The 21,255-nt window shown below is 38.8% G+C and overlaps 2 protein-coding genes across 8 annotated transcripts in view; one reads left to right on the forward strand and one right to left on the reverse strand.

The window, feature by feature from the left end:
- GTF2E1 (general transcription factor IIE subunit 1) overlaps positions 1–21,255 on the reverse strand; it is a 69,813-nt gene that overhangs the window by 16,423 nt on the left and 32,135 nt on the right. Inside the window, exons 1-2 of one of the 3 annotated variants that reach the window (XM_001917233.5) lie at positions 15,160–15,298; positions 9,501–9,978 (exon numbers count right to left, since the gene is read on the reverse strand). In XM_001917233.5, coding sequence (XP_001917268.5) covers positions 9,501–9,948 — 448 coding nt within the window. In that variant the 5' untranslated portion in view covers positions 9,949–9,978; positions 15,160–15,298. Of the gene's footprint in view, positions 1–9,500; positions 9,979–14,987; positions 15,125–15,159; positions 15,299–21,255 lie in introns of those variants that run through there. The other 2 variants (XM_070243729.1, XM_070243730.1) reach the window with 2 other exon arrangements.
- Positions 15,284–21,255, forward strand: part of RABL3 (RAB, member of RAS oncogene family like 3) — a 35,267-nt gene continuing 29,295 nt past the window's right edge. For 3 of the 5 annotated variants that reach the window (XM_001502372.5, XM_005601947.4, XM_070243731.1), the window contains exons 1-2: positions 15,299–15,490; positions 21,130–21,221. In XM_001502372.5, the coding sequence (XP_001502422.1) occupies positions 15,445–15,490; positions 21,130–21,221 (138 nt within the window). In that variant the 5' untranslated portion in view covers positions 15,299–15,444. Of the gene's footprint in view, positions 15,491–20,486; positions 20,626–21,129; positions 21,222–21,255 lie in introns of all 5 variants that reach the window. The other 2 variants (XM_070243732.1, XM_070243733.1) reach the window with 2 other exon arrangements.

Consider the following 21,255-nt stretch of genomic DNA (forward strand, 5'->3'; position numbering starts at 1 on the left):
CTTCTTAAAATAAGAAACAGGATAGAGGACTTATAACAAAGAATTTACTTAACAGACATTAAGTGCCTATCACATGCCTGGCATTTACTCACCTGAGTTTTAATCTATCAGATTTGCCAGAAGGATCAAAATATATCCAGTTGTAGATAACTAACAGGCATTGAAAGTAGGGAAAAAAAGATCTTTAACAAACAGATATTTCAAAACCACATTTTAGGGTTGACTATCCAGTAGTATATCAATATCCCAATTCTATGACTGAGGACTCTTCTAATGAATTAAGTTATCACTCCAAAATGAGAAAAGAAAGAGACCTAATTATGGATACGAAAAAGGGAGAGCAGGGAGAGTGAGGGGAAGAGGGAAGAATTCTACACAATTTTAACTTTCTCCCAAAATAAGAAATGTAAAAACAAAAATGAATCAGGGGTGGAGGGAAGGGAGAGAAGGGACTAGGAACAAAAGAAAAAAAAATAGTAAAATTCAACAAAATTCAAACTTAATATTTTTCCTTTGCTAACCACAAAAGAAAATTTAAGTGGTGTTTATTATGCTGGCCAAGGTCTTCCACTTAATTGTTTCCAACATGTTACTCATTTTAACAAACATAGCACTCAGTCATGTGAATATTAAGTCAAGGGAATAATAAATAAATACAAATAAAATCAAGGTGAAAAAATGTTTACCCTCCTTACTTTGAAAAGAATGCTTTAAAAATTTATCATTGAGGAAAAGAGCAGAAAACATTATGAGTCAAATTCCCCCAAAATTAGACATTATTTAGGATTGTATCTTTTCCCTCTTCACTCCAGTAAATACAATGAACAGGTCATCAGCCAATGCCCAGAATTCTCTGTCAAAGATCTGTCAAAGGTATTAGTGGCAACTGGAATATTATTCAGCCATCTTCCTCCCCTCCCCCCCAAATAATTAAAATAAGCCCAATTGCTTTGAGGTGGCACAGGTGCCGCAGAGCCGAAGGGGGAGCCAGGTTGCAGCCCAAGTCCTCAAGGCTGGCCAAGGAAACGGGAGGATCAAATGTCTGCCACTGCAGAGCTCTCACCCCAGCACAGAGGGACTGATGTCCCGAGGATTTCCCACAATCTGCCTTCCTAAGTCTAGCCAATTATCTTCTGAGCTGCTTTTGTGGAATGGAGCTCACATTCTAGTGGGGGGTAGTCAAGACAAAAAATAACATCAGAAATTGATAAGTATACTAAAGAAAAACAAAGCAGGGAAAGAGGATAAAGAAAAAGGGAGTGAAGGGAAAGGAGCATTGCTCTATGATATAGCTAACTCAGGGAAGACCTCTCTGATACAGCAACATGTGAGCAGAGACTTAAAAGGCATAAAGGAGCCAGTCAGGTGGATATCTGGGCAGGAGGAACCAGCATGTAAAAAGGCACGTAAAGTGAAGGTGGGCCTGGTGCACGCAAGACACAAATAACATGGCCAGTGCAGCTGCTGTGGAGTGAACATGGGAGAGAGCAGTAGAAATAAAGTCTCCGAAATGGGGGGTGGGGGGCGGGTGGGGGCGGTGGGGGGGGTATAGACAAAAGACCTTATAAGTTCTGTTAGGGACTGTGCATTTTAGAAAGGTCACGAGCTACTGTGACAGATATTCCATATGGGCAGCAAAATCTAAGCAAGAGAGAACAGCTTAGATAACTTTCCTGGACAATCCTATGAGAAAACTTTGGATAAAAGTATTTTATGACAATTAACAGTTCCATGTTAAAACCAAGCATCTAGGACCAGAACTCCTAGGATTTTAGTGAGATAAAGAGGAAACTATAAAACTGCAAGACACATCACTAACATACTAGATTAAAAATCCAACCACCATATATACCTTAGGAAGCATATTTGGACATTGTTTTCCCTCTCGGTGAATATTTTATGGATTTTGTAGATTTGGGGAAAGGGAGTGAACCAGGGAGCTTGGGAAAATAAGACTGCCAGAAAATTGTAAGTATTATCCTCCATTATGTCACAATGTGTTTCTGAAGATGACATAATTGAACAGAGCATGTTCTCTACACGAACACTACTATAACCAGGAGTTTCAACTGCTAACCAAGGCTTTCAAATTAACCAAGTCACTAACACCATCCTCTACCAGCAGTGATAAAACAAGCCCAAACCTATATATACTTTTAAAATGTCAAAATGTCAACTATTCTCCAAATTAAAGGGTGCTTTCAAATTAGAGTTGACAGAAACCATGTATGGTATAGACTAAACTGAACTTATGATTTTACACATGCTAAAAGGCCTCGAATGATTACAGGACTTGCCCAAGGTAACAGTTACTAACATAGTCCGAGACCAGAAGCCAGGGCTCTAGAATCCTAATACACTGTCATTTTACTCTATTACAGCCAATGCTTTAAAATAAAAAAAATTCTGAAAATGATATCCATTGAACACACTGATTATGCAAAAGGTCCCTATGTAATAAGCGCTCTAAAAATCCCTGACAATACTATCAGAAGTTGGCCAAGCATTAATAACCATAAGCTGTTATAACAACAAAATATTTAATTAAGAATCACTTTGGGGGCCAGCCCAGTAGTGTAGTGGGTAAGTTCATGCACTCTGCTTCAGTAGCCTGGGTTCGCAGGTTCGTATCCTGGGTGCAGACCTACACACCACTCATCAAGCCATGCTGTGGAGGCAGCTCACATACAAAATAGAGGAAGACTGGCACAGATGTTAGCTCAGCGACAATCTTCCTCAAGCAAAAAGAGAAGGATTGGCAACAGATGTTAGCTTGGGGCCAATTTTCCTCACCAAAGAAAAGAAAACAAAAGAAAAAGAATCATTTTGCTTTCTTAGATTTCAAAAGGGCTTATGCGGGGTGGTGAGGTGGGGTCGGGATGTAAGGTAAAAGGACTGGAAGGATAACCACAAAACTTAATAGTTGTTAACACATTGAAAGGTGGTGAGATCAGGGACTGCATTGAGTGGGAGAAGAGAGAGGAAAAATTAGGTTTCCCATTTTATTCTACATAGTTTTCTATGATTTGAGTCCTTAACAAATTTATATACATATATTACTTATGTATTTTTAGAAGACAGAAAACAACTATTTTGAGTCCTCCAACGACACTCAACTCCCTCTTAACTAATACACAGAAGTTACAGTCATTCTTAGGCTAATGTTTGAAAGCATTATCAAAGTCCCTTGTTGTAACTTTTATAACTCAAAATGTTCAGGGGACTGGGCCGGCCCCATGGCTAAGTGGTTCAAGTTCGTGCCCTCCACTTCAGCGGCCCAAGGTTTCGCTGGTTTGGATCCTGGGCGCAGACATGGCACTGCTTGTTAGGCCACGCTGAGGCAGTGTCCCACATGCCACAACTACAAGGACCCACAACTAAAAATATACAACTATGTACTGGGGTAATTTGGGGAGAAAAAGCAGAAAAAAAAAGTTCAGGGGCATACACATTAAAATACTAGTCTCAAAAAGTCACCTTCTATTCTAATTTCCAAACTTTATTTCATAAAGCAAATTTCTTCAGTTTGACTAAGTAAGGGTAAATGAACGGAAAAGGAATTGCTATTATAAAATAGTAACAGACGTGACAGGGACGTAGTCACATATTTCCTAGAATTATTTTACCTGTAATAAAAAGGAATTTGAAAAATCATCCTTTAACAGTTCACTGCAGAACATGTAACACTGTAAAATACTCATTTGTTTGCATGCAAAAGGAAAAAACCAAGCAAGTTTAATGTATTTTTAAATTCAGATCTCAAACGTATTAACGATGTACACAATAAAATCTCACACCCCAAAACTCTATCTTTCAATGAAATTGGCTTCTGTCCTTCCTTAAATGGACACTTCTAGATTTGGTCTAATCAAGCATCATTCCTAGATTCTGGAACTCATTATATAGGGGAAAAAATGTACTATGCCTGGGAGGGAAAATAAATTTAAGTATGGTACTTGGTTGAATGCTAAAGCTTGCAATAAATTCTCTAAATTAGGCCTAAAACAAATTCATTTCAGCATGCAGTGAGCAGGCAAAAAGTCTGTGGTTTTATATGACTATTTGAAAGACAATTATCAATAGAATATTATGTGCTATTATCAAAACTAACAGCAACTCTTCACAAATAAATTAGCTCCTATGTAATCAGCATCAAAATACAAAAAAGATAAAACATTTTTTTAAAAAAAGCTCTCAAATCCACAAAATCAAAAGCAACAAAATTTTTTTAAAAATCAGTCTTAAGGGTTTGGTAGCAGGGAAGAATGAGTAAAAGAGGGAAGATACTGTGGCCAGCCTGCTGGTGTAGTGGTTAAGTTCACATGCTCCAATTCGGCAGCCCAGGGATTGCAGGTTCGCATCCTGGGTGTGGACACAGCACCGCTTGTCAAGCCACACTGTGGCATCATCCCACATAAGGAAGGAAGATCAGCACAGATGTTAGCTCAGGGCCAATTTTCCTCACCAAAATAAAGAGAGGGAACATACTTGTTCCTTACATCTTTCCATAACTTGTTTTTAATTTTTTTAACTTACTCTAATAATACCCACTTCCCACCACCAAAAACATCCACGCCGCTCAGCTTTCCAGCATAATTTTGTAATGAACCAATCCTGGGCAAGATTCCAAATCAGCAATTGAGCAAAATAACCTTGAAAGATTTCTTTTTTGTTTGTCTGTTTGTGTTTTTAGCTTTTCAGGAACTGAAAATACTGCTTATAAGACATCTCCTATGCTAAGCAGAAAGAGATGAAGACAGGAAAAAGCCTGCTCTATGAAGGCAAACATTATTAACAAGTCTTTAAGAGTCTCACAAATATAAGACCTTAACAATTTAAAAAGGTTAGGTAAGGGAATTAGAGAGGAATTTTAATGAAACAGGGATCAGGAAACTGATCCTTCTATAAACCAAAAGGCTTTACCTGCAGTCACAAAGCAAGAAGGAACTCATATGATTAACCCTAAATTTGTATATGAATATCCCAAGTACAGTAGATATGGGGTTTACTTGAATATCCCAAGTGGCTCTGAACTAACCACTAGAAAAGGTACAATTCCCACTGTTGGCTATTTTTAGCAGTTATTTGAGACTTATTTTATTTTAGACTGACTTAGTTATTAAAGACTTCTTTCATACTAATCCTAAAATCCGTCTCTAAGTCTTTTCCAGGGAGCCACACAAAACAAGCTGAATCTCCATGAAAGCTATATATTCTTCCCTAATATTTAATCTAAGACATCCTAGAAATCTATATAACCCTAGATTTATCCATTACTTTGTAGGATCCTCCAATCCCTAGAGCACAACGTAGGCATGTGTATGTGCACCCATACACACATCATTTGATGAGCTGAACTAGATAAGTAATTTCTAAATTCCTATTTCTAAGATTTTAATAAATTCCTTTTCTTTTAAAGATTTATTTTTCCTTTTTCTCCCCAAAGCCCCCAGGTACATAGTTGTGTATTCTTAGCTGTGGGTCCTTCCAGCCGTGGCATGTGGGACACCACCCCAGCACGGCTCGATGAGCGGTGCCATGTTCGCGCCTAGGACTCCCACCAACAAAACCCTGGGCCGCCTGCAGCGAAGTGCGCGAACTCAACCACTCAGCCACGGGCCGGCCCCTTATTAAATTCCTTTTTAAAAAATTTAACTCATTTCAAAGTTTATTTAAAATAAGATTGCCAGGTCTCTAGGTGAATTCAGTAATAGCAGCTCCAAAACTATTTCCAACTCAAATATCTAACAAGTTAATCCCAGCCACAATAAAATGACTGTGCCATATATGCCTTTACAGAAGCTGTAAAACTATATTCTTTTGCCCAATATTTCCACTGCTCAGAATTCTTCTTAAAGAAAAACTTAAACAGGAATAAAATGCTATATACACAAAAGTATCAAAAGCATCAAATTTATACTAGCAAAAAAATAGATAAAATCAAAGTGCCCAAAAGGGTTGAAAAGGAAAATGGGACGGTGGGGGGAAATCATACCTGTTAAAACATATATGAAACACTAGATAGAAACTGGAGTTTGGTACATTATGGAACCGAGAGATAACACATTATTCTTGGCTATGATTGTAATTATAGATAATGTGCAAAAGGCTGGTGGTTTTGTGGGTAATTTTTTTCTCTTCAAAAATTTCTCTGGCTTTATGGCTGCATAATTTTTAAATTAAAAATGGAAAATATAAAGCTATTTCTATATCGTCCAACATTAATATCTAAAAAGAGAATATGGTCTCTTCCTCCCTTTTGGGGAAGCCTGTTGCTGAATTTAACTTAGAAGTGTCATTAACTAAATCATCCATGACTGAGACTGCTAAAGTAGAAATTCTATTTACATGATCAGAAAGCTGGCTAAATCTAAAACATACATTTATGAACCACAAGATGCTATTTTGATAATTTGAGGGATTTCATGTCATGTTTTCTTTGTTTTAATTACATAAAACCCCCATATTTCAGGAAGTCAAACAGCTGGTTTTGCCTGATTAAGTTTCTGAAACCAAGAAGTAGTGGGCAAAGGCTAGGCTATTCCATTTTAAGGAAAGAGAGTATCTATACATACCAAACACCAAACATTCGGAGAGAACACCAAAGGCAAAATCTAAATGGAAAGTATGGAGAGAACCTACACTCTTTAGGAAAAAAGAGAGGGTAGGGAAAAACTGGAAACTGAAGTAGGAAGATCACTAGCTTATGTGCGAATCAACACTGGTAAAACAATTCTTGCTGGACTCAGAGTTCCCTGAGCATAGAAATTCCCAATGCTCATCTAAGAAGTCACTACCCTTTGTTCAGTGGCAGAGAACTGTCCATACACTTGAGTTATGAACTTTTTGTCAGGGAAACCGTAAAGTCTAGAAGCTTCAAATCTAATTTCAGAATATTCCCTAATTGCTAATATAAACCACAGTTCAACCTAATAACGGTTCATATGGGAATGGAGATAGAAGCCCATCAGATATCCCCATCATTTGATCAGAAATATCGTCAATCTCCAATAGCAACCAGGAAATAGAACAGCTTTGTACAGGACTGGGCTTAGGATGAAAACTACTCTATCAATTTCAACAGAGCATAAATATTACAGCAGAAAAAGTTCCCTCCTCCTCCTTTGAGACACATACCAAATGTTTATTTCCCATCTTCTTGAAAATGAGGGGCAGGAAGGTGAATACTGAGCAAAACAGGAAGGGAGCAGAGAGAAAAAGACCAAGATTTCTAAAGGGAACGTATAGACCAAGGGAGGGTGTCAAGGTATTAATGGTGAAACATCACATCAGAGCTGACAAGCAGACTGGGGCCTAATATCACCCAGTCAGCACATGCTCTCCTTAAAGGAAAGCTCAAGTGAAAAACCACATTATAATCAAAAGGCGAGAACATTCTCAGAACGAGGGTCACCAATGATGAAGAATTTTCAATTATGATTCCTCAGGCTTCACTGTAGAGACATAACTTCCAATTAAGTTGATTATGAGTGTTGGCTGATCAGGGCACCCTCCCCTGAGTGATGCCAAGGTAAAGTGACTATTCTTGCTCTCCTGAACTCCTTCTTTCTCCACTTCATGCTGACCATACCCTCATATTAATTCAGTCTTTGTTCAGACTGGCCACACAATGACTGTTTCAATTTTAGCTCTCTTTCATAAAATGTTTTCTTGTCCCCTACCCTTTCTCAACTCCCTCATTCTAATAACCTTGACTATATTTGGGTGTTAGGCCATCTCTTCCACAGGCCACCTGTTGATTACCATTAGTTTCATTCAAACACTAACCCTAGGTGAAATTCAAAGAGCATCATGGACCAATCTCCTAAATACTGATATACAAGAGTGGAATAACTTCCTTTTAGAAAGTTTCATGAAATTAAATAAGAACCAAATGATGAATATATGTAGTAGAAGCACATTACTTTAGATTACCCTCTCTGAGGGACTGGACAACACCTTCCACTGCAGTCAAGAGTGACGAAGATGACCACTGTAACACCAACATCTGCAGAGAATCACAAAACCAAAACCCAGAGCTCCTTTAAGAAATCTGTTAGAGTGAATGGCAAAAATCATGAGACTTTTCTAGTCTATCTTGAAAGAGCTCCAGATATATTCTACCACCTTCCTTTATAGCACACTCAAGCAATTCTTATACTCAGGATGGTTAAGATTTTCTTGTAACTAAGATCTCTCCTACTTAAGCCCTTTCAAGGTAAATAATTAGGTTCAGACAAATTAAACATTTAACACAAATGTGAATACTTTAAATGACTTTTCATCCAAAACGACTGCTTCACAGTAAACAAGGAAAAAAAGTCACAGGCTAGCTCTAGCTTTTTGTCAACAATCTTAGTTGATATTGGGATTATTTCCCATCAAAAAAATTTTTTAATGTACAATTCATAACATATACAAAAATCAGAAGATTAAACATGTATGTAAATCTGTAATTTTTTTATAATAAAATGTTTCAAGTGTGCAAGTTTAAGTTACATTTTTCAGATAGTTTTTTAAAAGGTAGATCTACGAACTAAAAAGTGACCTATACTCCTGAACTTAGCCCCAACAAAGGACAATCTAACTTAACAGTACTGAATCTTTCTAGAGATTTTTATCTCTAGAAAATAACGCAAAATTGATTCACCAAGTAATTAGCAAAACTATAGTCTCTTTTCCAGTTTCCAAATAACAAGGCAAGTAACCAGACAACCTAGCACTTTCGAGTTTCTCATGTTAATGCTAGACATACTGTATTTTTAGAAAATACATGTTTTATGAATTCTGTGTTGATAAGAAAAATCCTTAAAACTATTTAATTAAATGAAACAAATTATATATCTTGTTGACAATTCTTTTCCATTAATGAATGGCTAAGAGACAATATTTATCAACTTGTTAACTTGGAAAGGGTGCCCCTCTTATTTCATCTGGCTAACTCTTACTTATCTTTTAGGTCTCAGCTGTTACTTAACTTCTTCTAGAGGCCTTCTCCAAATTCAGATTAGATGCCCTAGTTATATACTCCTGATAGCACTTTGCACTTCCACTAAGAAAGTGTTTAAAAAGACTGCATTGTAACTGTCTGGCAGTGACTGGCACAAGTAGGTACTTAAATATTTGTTGAATGAAGAGGTCAAAAATAAAGCTGTCAGAATAGCCTCAAAGTAGTATTGAAGTCAACCCTTCAGATTAGGCTACAGCTATAAATAAATAAGGGGTGGGGGAGGGAGCAGAGGTAGGAGGGCCATGGGTGGGAGAGGACACTCCCTGGTGAAGCAGAAAGGCTTTGTAAAAGTTTTTAAAAATAGTATGACAGTCAAACTGGACAGTAAGATGACTAAAAATGACTGTATGCTGACTGATACCAATTCATTCACTTTCATAAGGATATATATGACTGGTTTAAAAATTAGATCAATTTAAGAAAAAGGATACATACATATTTTATTTTAAAGTTACTTAAAAGAAAGATCCATAAACTGGAAAAATCTCACCTGTCATGGGATCAAAGAGCTGATTAGCTTCTAAGTCTGTAAAAGTACTACTACACACAGGACATTTGAAGGAAGCCCGGTTGGTGGAATCTCTCTCATCAGTTTCAATCCTCCTTCTCATGTGGTCCAATTTATATTTGACCACATTTACAAGAGTACGATAATTGATAAAGTAGTAGTTATGGCGAGTGGTCTTCCCATCTGCAGCAGTCTCTACCCTCATTCTGCATTTGATGAACTTGTCTCCCTTTAAATTATTCAGAACTGATCGAAGTTGCTTCCGATCAAACTTGAGCAGCTCCAGCATATCCTCCTCTTTCACACAGGGGTTCCGGATCAAGATGTCCAAGGCCAAAGCATGCTCAATGCCATAAAACCCCCGGATCACATACTTGGCTAACCTCTTCAATGCTGCAGGAACCTCAGTGAGGACGTCTGGGTCTGCCATTTTTAGCAGCAAACTTCAACTTTAGATATACTGAATTCAGAAAAAAAAAGAAAAGAGAAGGTTAGCTAGGCTAAAGACACAGTAATCATTTTAAATCTAGAATAATCAACCCATTAGGTAGCTGGTAGCTACCACTATTCTTGGAGTGCCACAAAGGTACTCAAAACATTGTTTTAAGACTTACAATGCCTAAGCATTTAACAGAGAACAAGATTTTTCTGTAGAGTACACAAAAAATTACATCTAAAAAGCTTGACATATTTCTTAAATAGTTATTTCCATGATCTACAGTGTGCTTGATCCCAAAAAGCAACTTATTACTTACAGCAATGACATATCAAGCCCACTTTACTTTAGAAAGAGACACACAAAAAAGCTAAATAAAGTCTATTCTTTTTTATTTTTTTTTTGCTGGGAAAGATTCACCCTGAGCTAACATCTGTTGCCAATCTTCCTCTTTCTGTTTTTTTCCCTTCCCAAAACCCCAGTACCTAGTTGCATATTCTAGTTGTAAGTCCTTCTGGTTCTTCTATGTGAGCTGCTACCACAGCAAGGCTACTGAAAAGGAGGGGTGTGGTTCTGTGCCCAGGAACTGAACCTGGGCAGCCAAAGTAGAGAGCACTGAACTTTAATCATTAGGCCATCACAGCTGGCTTGAAGTCTCATTATTCTTTTTATTTATTTATTATTTTTTTACTTTTTATTTTATTTTTTTGGGGGGGGGGAAGACTAGCCCTGAGCTAACATCTGCTGCCAATCCTCCTCTTTTTGCTGAGTAAGACTGGCCCTGAACTAACACCCATGCCATCTTCCTCTACTTTATACATGGGACACCTACCACAGCATGGCATGCCAAGCAGTACCATGTCCACCCCCGGGATACAAACTGGCAAACCCCAGACTGCTGAAGTGGAACGTGCGCACTTAACTGCTGCACCACTGGGCAGGCTCTGAAGTCTCACTATTCTCAATGCCACAGATCTTTGGGAATGCTGGAAACCCCCTGAGAAACCTAGCATTTAGCATATCCTTAAAGTGTCTTTCTTGAGTAAAATTTGTATATCAAAATATATTCTAGGATGTTTTACATAGTCATGCTCTCACAATAAAATCACAACAAACCAATAAACACATAAGTAATGACCAGTTGGGGTGTTTGGCAAAATTACTGTTATAAATCTGAAAGAAATTAACACTTAGATCCAGACAGCTTTACCAACCTTGAAAGTTAAATCTAATAACCAATTAAGTAAACACCATACAGTCCTAAAAAAATAAAAGTCCAAGATATCCTTAACTACTGGATCCCTTGCAGGACAAAGCAGAAGCTAAGTGTACCCAATTCTCCTGTCCATGACCCAGAAAGCTGTATTCCAGAAGCCCAAACTGGCATGGGCTAGACTTTCATGTGGTTGTTGGAAAGCCTGGGCTTTGGAATTCAGAGTTAGACAGGCTGTGTTTTGTTTTCGTAGCTGTGTGATCCTAAGCAAATCCCTCAAACAACTTCAAGCCACACTTTACTATCTGAGAAATAAGGATAATATCAATTACCTCAATGAGGCTGTGATGAATAAATGAGAATGTAAGTAATGTGCTTAGAAAGCACTTGTTAATAAGGATAGCTTCCATATCGATTTAAAAGGTCCTAAACTAAAAATGACCAGGCTATCCACCCAGACTATGTCAAATGAAATTTCCCTGCACCATAGAGAAATTTTTAACAGATATCCCATTGAACTATTTCAATAGGGAGTCATATTCTGTTATTAACACTAGTTTCTATTGAACCTTTTATTTAAAATCAGTGGTTACCATCAATCCTATCAAATTTGATCTCTTTTTATAAGAAATTATTTATATCCACAGTACTATAATAAGATATTCCTAAATAACTAATCTATACACATAGTTTTTTTTGGGGGGGGGATATAATGCTCTACTTGTAATAAAGGAAAAATAAAAGGAGTCAGCTGTAATATATACTTCATATTCTAAATACACAGGCATGACTATATACAAGAGATAACAAAGTAGCACCTACATCCAAACCTGTGGTCCTAGAGCCTTCTGCTCGTCCCAAGGCTTAAGGATGCCCAGCAAGGGCTGGATTCAACACCAAAGTAGTATCATAGCATGCTACCAGATACATTTTGTTCTCCTTTCCAATTTGGTCTATACATTGTACTTGAGCCCAGTTTTGGTTTTTTTGTTTGTTTTGTTTTACATGCTCAACAGTTGGCAGAACACAACACATGGCTTCAGAAACATCCAACAGACCAAAGAATGGCGGACAAATGTCAAAATAACCCACTTTTCTAGTATTATTTCTTACTATCGTATTCCCCTCCCTGATCTCCCATTCCATACACTCCATTTTCCAGACCAATGATTCTCATCCCTTGTTCTTAGGCAGAATCATCTGCGGAGCATTTAAAAATACTCACCCTGGGCCCCATTCCCAGAGATTCTGTTTCAGCTGGGCTGGGAGGGCCAGATTAGGCATTATCTTATTTTAAAAGCTCTTTAGGTATCTCTAATACACATAAAAAGTCCCTGACCACTGATCAGACAAATCTGGTGCCTGGCTATCACATAACCTACCATTGCACATCCTGCATGGGGAGGACCCAGTGCCACTTACCATTCACCCGGTTTCCTTTGCCTGAAACACCTTAGGGGACCCTAAAGATTTGAGCAAGAGAGTGACATGAGGACTCTGCAGTCCAATAGTTTTTGAGTTTTGAATCCCAGTTCCACCATTCTTAGCATGTGACCCTGGAAAATTCTGTCTCAGCTTCCTCATACATAAAAAGTGATTAACAGTGCCTTCTTCATAGAGTTGATGTATGGATTAAATGAGATAATTCATGTAAAGTGTTCTGCTTTCAAGGCTTGATATCATAAGAGTTCCATTAAGCACTGGCATTCACAATAAGACCCCCTATTTAGGAAAGTGACTCTTATAACGACATGAGAAATGGACTGAAGTAAGTGAAGATAGACGCACTGTGGAAGGATGAGGAGCTAAGGAAGAGAGCAAAATTGCAAGAGGCTAGGATGAATGAAACTTATTACAGAAACAAAATCAAAAGGACCCAATAATATATTGGAAATAGAGTAACAGAGTAGGAAAATTTTAAATAGCTATTTGGGTTTTATTTTTACAATTGTTTATTACGGTAAAATACACATAACACAAAACTTACCAATTAACCATTTTTAAGTATACAGTTCAGTAGTATCAAATACTTTCATAATTTTGTGCAACTATCACCACCACCCATCTCCATAACTCTTTTCATCTTGTAAAACTGAAATGCGATAGCCATTAAAAAATAACATAGTTTAATATTAAACAATAACATGTAGCTATCTGCTTTGAGGCAGAGTAATTAGGAGGACAAAAGTACTACCATGAGAAATAGGTTAGCACCTGAAGAGGAACAGGTTTGGAAGAAATGAAGTGTTCAACTTTTAGTTGCTTGTCTTCACCACAGAATATTCTGGTGAAGATGTCAAGCAGGTAGCTGAACAAATGAAACTGGAGCTCAGGAAAGTAGCCAGGTTATGCCACCTTGTTCAAAATCTCTGTCTTCTAAAATGCTCCTTCCTGACCACTGTGTTCTCTCTTCCACCACTTCTACTTCCCCACTTAGGCTGAAGCTCCTCCTCAATTTCTGGATTTCTTAAATTACTTAGGTCAGAGGTCTCAAACTGGCAGCCTTGCCACTGTTTGACCCAAAGAATGTTTTGAAAATCTTCTGAATTACATTAGTTGCCAACATTTAAAATTGTGAGATTTCACATAAATTTCAACTTTCAGCTCCTCTTGAAAATTGGAATTATCTGAGGAAAAAAGTGAGGCCATGTTACCACATGGAAACAATAAGCTGAAGCTGAAGAGCAGTTGACAGTTTTAAAGAGGGAAGGAGCTTGGCTGGCCTCTGGAGACTTCTGAGTGTGCAACCTCTCAGGCCAGCCCTTTTCTGTCTCAGAGTCCATCAGTCGTCTCCCAACCTCACCTATCTCCCTAACCAGCCCAGACCCCCAAAGGCAAATTGGTTTTGTTTTTGAACTGTATGTATTCTAATCATAAAAACACGTAAGGACTACTGTGCACCAAGCACAGAGTTAGAGAAACAACACTGAGACGAATGCATTCTCTGCACTCTGTCTACCCATGGGCCTCATCTCCAGCTAGACTGGCATTCTCTCAGTGTCACATGAGCCGTATGTGCTTTCCCCACTTTCAGGCCCTCGCACATGCTGTTCTTTCTGCCCTCAAAGCTAAGCCCAAACTCCCTTCTCCTAATCATCCTTCATATCTCAAATGACATTTCCTCAGAGAGATCTTCCCAGATTCCCCTGGGTAGCTTAGTATGACTCCCTCTCACACGTTCCCATAGCACTTTACCCTTCTTTCTTGCAGGGCACATACTCGTACTTTCTCCATGTCTATCTCTGAGGCTGGGGGCTTAAACTAGTTTACCGGCTTTCCAGCATCCAGCACAGCTAGGCAAGTACTTCCATAAAACTTTCAACAGATAAGCACGTGTTCTTCCAACACGCCCACCCTGCCAGCCTCCCCCAATTCACTTCCTCCACTGCTGCTTCCAGAGTAGAGAAGGATAGGCTATTAGAAATCCTCTTCCTAAACTTCAAATGGTTTTAAACAGAAGGTGACAAGATCAAATTCGCGATTTTAAAAGACGACTCTGACTGCAGGGCGTAAAATAAAGGGAGAAAGGAGCAGATGCGGAGAGCCCAGGTGGATTATTTCAGTATTCTACTATTCCAGTTCTAGAATCTGGATTCTCTACATCTAACTGTGGTTTTCTTGGTTACCATATTTCATGGTATTCTCCACGCCTTCCTACATAAAGCGGCTATCACCGCGAAACCTCCGGACCAGCTGCCCTCCACGAGCCCGGTTCAGTCATGTTCACTACTCCCCACTGCGAGACCCCGAGGCCCTAAGTTCCCTCGGACTCTGCCAGCTGAGTCCAGGGCCACACTCGGCGAGGCCAAGTCCGTCCTACCAGAGGTCGCACACGGGCCGCTCCGGGGTCAATGGTTCTTTGGAGGACCAAGTCAAGAGAGTACCTAAGAGGAAGAGGGTAGCTAAGGAGAGAGGAGCGAAAAGGAGGAGAAACCCTGAAATGCGACTCCAGGCCAGGGAACCGAGAACAAGGAACAGGGAATAAGGTTTACCAAAGCGAATCCTCGAACACTCCCACTACAGCTTCCCTCAGCGCCTCAACTACCGGCTTAACCGAGCCACGCCACCTGTGCGACAACGAAAACGCATCATTCCTGCGACCAGCTTTGGAAACCACCGCTACTCTTAACCAGGCGGGCCAATCAGCACAGTGAAGCCTTCAATCAAGGCGTCATGCTCCGATTGGCCAATGAAATTAAAGGCTCGGCCTTCCATACCCAGCTCTGATTGGCTTACAGTCCCGGAAAAGGTGTTCACCTCGGGAAGGTTGTGGCAAGATGGCGTCCCTGGATCGGGTGAAGGTACTGGTGTTGGGAGACTCAGGTGAGCGGTTTAACCCAATTCTGGGGCTCCCGGCACTTTTGAGTTATCTGATAACCCTCCCCCTTCACTACTCTCTCCCCTACAACTCGCTGTGTCTGGTCCGTGGCTGAAAGCCCTCTCAAGCCTAAAGACTACACTTCCCAGAGGACTTTGCTCTGTTTGACGCAGCGGTGGCGTCGCGCGGGTAGGGGGCGCAGAGCCCCAGTCCTTCTCCGCCCTCGCAGTTCTCCACGTTGGTCTCCCTGGCGCCTGTAGTCTAGTGTGTTTTGTCAATTCCTTTGTTTTAAAAGATATCCTCACGCTGAGTACTATATTGGGTGCTGTGTGAAGTAGACAGAAGTTAGGACTGTCCCATCAAGAGGTTTGGTTCATTAAGTCAGTCAAACCGATGAGGATTATTTTGGGCAGGTTGCTTTTGAAACTGCAGACAGGAAAGAGGCTCTGAAAAGTGGAATTTACTTGCCCTTTGTTAAGAGATATTTACATTTGTAAAGGAGATCTGTATCTGTAGGGGTGTCCCCCCTCTCTGCACCGGGAGGAAGTGGGGATGACCTTATCTCTAGAAACTCTTAATGGGGAAGGCAAGGACTTAAGTCTACATAATAATCTTGCTCTTGTTTACTGTCTGGTAACCTCATGTAACTGACCCCCCCCCCAACATCTTTTGTCTTTAGCTGAAGATAATATTTAAGGTGGTGGCTTCAGCCATTTACTTAACCTGATCTGATTCTTATCTAAAAGTTATAGGACCACCCAATAACCAGACCTCGCCTCTACTGATACCATTTTAACAACTTTTTTTTTTTACATGTTCTTTTCCTTTGTCTTGTAAAGAGATAACTCATATACCTATGCCTTAAATTTAGCCTTGCCCTGAACACGTGTTTGCAGCTCTTCACTGCCCATGGGTCCTCTCCCCATGCCTGCAGCTCTTTACTGCCCATGGGTCCTGTCCCCATGCTATTCCACGCTATTCTCTGAATAAAAGAGTACTACTGCCACAGGTTGAGAGTCCAAGAAATCTTTCTTTCGAGGACTCGGCTCCCCGAGCCCACATCAAAACGGACTCTAAGAAGAATGACACTTGTCAACCGAATAAAAATCCCTACAATTTAAGCAGCAGATATTTATTTCGGCCATTCAAATTATAATTCGGGAGACAGATTCAGGTAGAAATCCAAGACATGTTCCGCTAGGAATAAAAGTCTTGGGCATTTAAAGGCGAAGAAGGGACAGTTGTATTACAAAGAATTTAATTGGAATTGGAGGCAGAGAGTTGGTCTTGGCTAAACTGATTGACTGTTGATTCTGTCTTCAGAAAGTCCACAACCCTCAGTCTTTGCTATCTGGTTATCCATTCTCCTGCTGACTTCTCAAACAATTGCACAATTGCCATTTTGGCCCAGTCCAAAGGTTTGGCCAGTCTGAGGTTGAAGACATCAAAGCACTTTCTCTGGAAAGGTGGCTCTGACTCCTTTTAAAATGGCTCCAGTATAGTCAATTTTTGACACGCTGTTCCAAGTGCTTTGCGTGTATTAATTTATTTAATCCTGAGATCAGCCCTCTTACCCTGGTTTACAGGTGAGAAAATTGAGGCAGAGAGATGTGAATGATAAAACCAAGTTGAACCCAGAGTCCATGTACTTAACAGTAGGCTATTTATGAAAGGAAGTATTGGATGGTAGTCCTATTTTACTCTCAGCTGAGCTTCTTGATTGCTTTGTTCTCTTTAATCTTAATTGAAAGCATAGTATGTGCTAGGTTGTAAGAAATAGAGAAAGTAAGATAAAGACCATATTATGAAGCCAAGCCCAATTTAATCCTTGTGTTAAAATTCTTCTTTTGACACCTTGGAAATTTGAGAACTAGAATTGAAGTCTGCATTTCCCCCACTCCCCTCTCACTAGCTTTTCTTTTTCACTATAACCTCCACTCCTATGCTTCTTAAGAACTTGGAATGAGTGCTAACTTAGCATTTCCTAGACCTGCTTTTCTGGAGGTGACCTTTGAATGTGTGCTGTGAGCAAAGACATTGTGCCAGATGATTGGGAGTGGAGTACATACCCCAGAGAGCTTGAAAACTAGCCTTAAAGAACTGAAGAAAATTTGAGGGGAGAGGAGAAGGTTAAGGAAGTTTTCACATTGCCTAAAGATTATTTGCATTACAGAATATTTTACAGAGAGCACTATTTAATATTCCCTTTAAAAAATTGCATTATGAAATGCTATGAACATAATCCAATTTGTGTCAATTCCAGTTCTTTAGCTTGAGGTGGTCCTGAAGTTAATTTAATAAAATGACTCAGTTTTACAGATGAAGAAAGTAATGGTGGTCTAAAGAGACTTGGTAAGGGTATCATTAAATAGGATTTAGAACAGGAATCCAGAGCTAACACAGTTCATGATATGTAAAGTGGGTGTTCTCTCTCGTCTATAATTCTCCTTTCCATTGCATCTAACAATCCCTTCATGTTACATATTGTTGGAATTGGTCAATTTATTCTTTCTTTTTCCTCCAAAAATGCTTAAAGTACCTATTACATAGCAGCCACTGTGTTGGGTGCTGGGGTTATAACTGTGGAGTCAATGCATTACAAAACAGAGTTGAATTGGCTGCTGCACTCAATGTAGAAAAGTGATCTGGCAATTAGTAAGCTTTTTTTTTTCTTTATAGTTTAGTTGTAAAACAGAAGATGCAGCCATGCCCACCAGGAAAAGTGGTTGACCTTGTCACACATTCAGTGCTGTTAGGCTATATGTGCAAAGTCAGTTATTACCTTTTTATCAGTTCCCTTTTAACAGTGATTTGCTGTCTGACAGGTTAGAATATACTTTTTACACTTCATCTTCCCTTGTATTCAAACTTCAAACTTTACTTTTGAATAAAGGCTTATTTCCTTCAAGAAATGTTGAGGATTTCACAGATAAATAAAGGAATGACTTGGGATTTAGAGATATTTGATAATTTAGTTAGTAATCCTGAAAGTCTCACTAACATGCTCATGCTGTTTTCTCTTTGTTCTTGCAAAGATAAGAGATGAGCATAACACATTACCAACAACTATATTTGGAACTGGGTACTTATTTAATTATATTGGGCCTTTTTCTCCCCCAGCAAATCAAGTGCATTCTTTTGATCTAATTTAGTTCTAGTGGTGAAAATGTAGAATCATAACCTCCCAAAATTCTTAAAGAAATGAATAGTTAGCCATTGTTCCTGGTACTTTCAATTGTTCTTGCTGTTTAGAGTTCATCAAGTGTTAGCTGACTCTTATCACCCAAAGTTAATTCATGGAGAGTTATACAGTATTACTGCATAAAGATGTTTACTCTTGACACAGTTAAGCCTAACTAGAAGCTCAAGCCTTGCATCAAGCTGATAACTAAATGCCTAGATATGTGTCTCCAACATAAACAAACCTACATGCAAACACAAAAATCGACAATATGCCCTGAAGGTCACAGATGGAATGCAGTAAATACAAAGACAAAGCTAAGTTTGAGTACACAAAAATCTTAAGTGTCTGTATGTGAAAAAAGAAAAAAAGGAAGGGGAAACCTGGGAAAATGTTTGATCAATTAGAAGAGACGGCTAATATGTGAAGAGGTCATGTGAATTGCTAACACTAAAACCCAGTAGATAAATGGGTAGAGCACATCAATAGATAATTCATAAGAGAGGAAAGACAGCTGATTAGCAAAGATGATCATAGTGTATATCTTTTCCAGAAAGTAAGGAAATGCAGACTAAAGTGAGATATCACTTTTTTTTCTCTTATCAAATTAACAAAAAGGAAAAAGCAACTAGATGATATTATTGAGGTGCAACAAGACCTGCAGGCTTATGTGTATGGCTAGTGGCAGAGTAACCAGAAGAAAGGTGTCAGTGTATATCAAGGACTTGAAATGTTCATTTCCTTTTACATATTAATCTCACTTCTGGGAAGGTATACTAGGGAAATAATTTTAATTTTAAACAAACGTTTAAACAAATCTTTTCTTAGCATAGTGAAAATTTCAAAACACTAAATATCTAATAATGAGGTAATGCTTAAGTAAATTGTTATGTCAACTCTCTAAACTTCAATGGAAACATTAAAAATGTTGAGGAAGATTCTGTAGTAACATGGAAAGTTTTAGTCACTAAATAAATACTAATTAAGGCCATGTTGAATATTGGAGGTAGAAAAAGATAACTAAAACCTGGTACCAATCCTCAAAGAACTTAAAATTAAAAGTGGGTAAAACCTGTAAACAAATGTAATGTAATAATGTATTTTAAGTGCTCTATAGAAAAACGTACAGGATATAGTGGAGACCCAGAGGATGGTGGATGATGTGCCATAGTTATATGTGTGTGGAGTCAGAGAAGACTTTATGATTAGCATGATGCTGAGTCTTGAAAGTAATTCACCAGGCCAACGGAAGAGTGGAAATGGAGGGGGGAGGATGGGAAGGACATTCCAGACAGAACCAGGTGTGTAAACAAAGGCATATGTGTTGTTGTTAAGAACACTGTGTATTTCACGATAACAAACTGCTTATAGGAAAACCCTGCTTCTGGAATTAAATAAACCTACATGTTGACAACAGTGCTCTTCAAGTGATTTTTTTTGCTTCTTTTTTTTTTAATACTATCTAGATTGTCTGTAAATATAACATTTTATAATAAAAATAAGTATAAGTGATAGTTTCATACACAGTAATGCACACAAATAGATGGTCTAAATTTCTGATACAACTAGTGATGCATAAAGATTCCCCACCCATGCTTGTCATGATGGTATCTCAAAATGTTAATTGAATGAGTGACTACACGTGGATGTATAGGGAAATGTCATTCCCTTGCCTGTTTGTACAGATCTCAGAATGCTAACCCTAGCATTAATAACTAGATTGCCCTGAATCCAGGAGCTCTAAAAGAAAAGAAAATGCTGCCTTAAGATAAAGGGCCAAGATATAGAAGAGAGAGTTGAGTTGTTCTCTTTTTCCACAGGGTAAGTCTGGGCCAAATGGTTGGCTGCCTTTTAAAAATCACTGTGTGGAAGAACTGAAATGTCTAAATTTGGAATTGTGAAGTATGAGTCCCCGTTACTGACAGTGTTCAAGCACAATCTGGAAGACTATCTAACAAGGTACTTTGGAAGGGACCTCTGCCTTGGTGGTCAGATTAGAGGATGACCTCCAAGATCTGTTAATATTCTACAATTCTAAAATAGGCTAAATAGATGAAATCATTCAAAAGGAAAGGGATTAGTTCATATGAAATTGTACTAGATTAGCAGTTCTCAAAGTGAGGCCCCTGGACCAGTAGCATCAGCATCACCTGGGAATTTGTTAGAAGTGCTACATCTTTGAGCTTCAAGGCAGACCTGATGCATCAGAAATTCTGGGGGCAGGACTTAGCATTCTGTGTTTTAACAAGCATTCCAGGTGATTCTGATGCTAAATTTGAGAGAACCATTGTCTTTGACCATCTTCTCTTTATCAGTAAAGCTTATTAAATGGTTGGTATGCTGAACATCCTTTAAACAACCGTACTTTACATACCGTTATTACTCCATATTCTCAGACTTACTATTGCCATAATAGATTTCAGCGAGTTTCTTATATGACCAGAGTTCTTGTATCTCTTTCAGGAGTTGGGAAATCTTCACTAGTTCATCTTCTGTGCCAAAATCAAGTACTGGGAAATCCATCGTGGACCGTGGGCTGCTCAGTAGATGTCAGAGTATGTGTTTCTTTTATTTTAGTTTTTTTATAGT

The sequence above is a fragment of the Equus caballus genome, chromosome 19 (assembly GCF_041296265.1).
Source record: "Equus caballus isolate H_3958 breed thoroughbred chromosome 19, TB-T2T, whole genome shotgun sequence".
Lineage (NCBI taxonomy): Eukaryota > Metazoa > Chordata > Mammalia > Perissodactyla > Equidae > Equus > Equus caballus.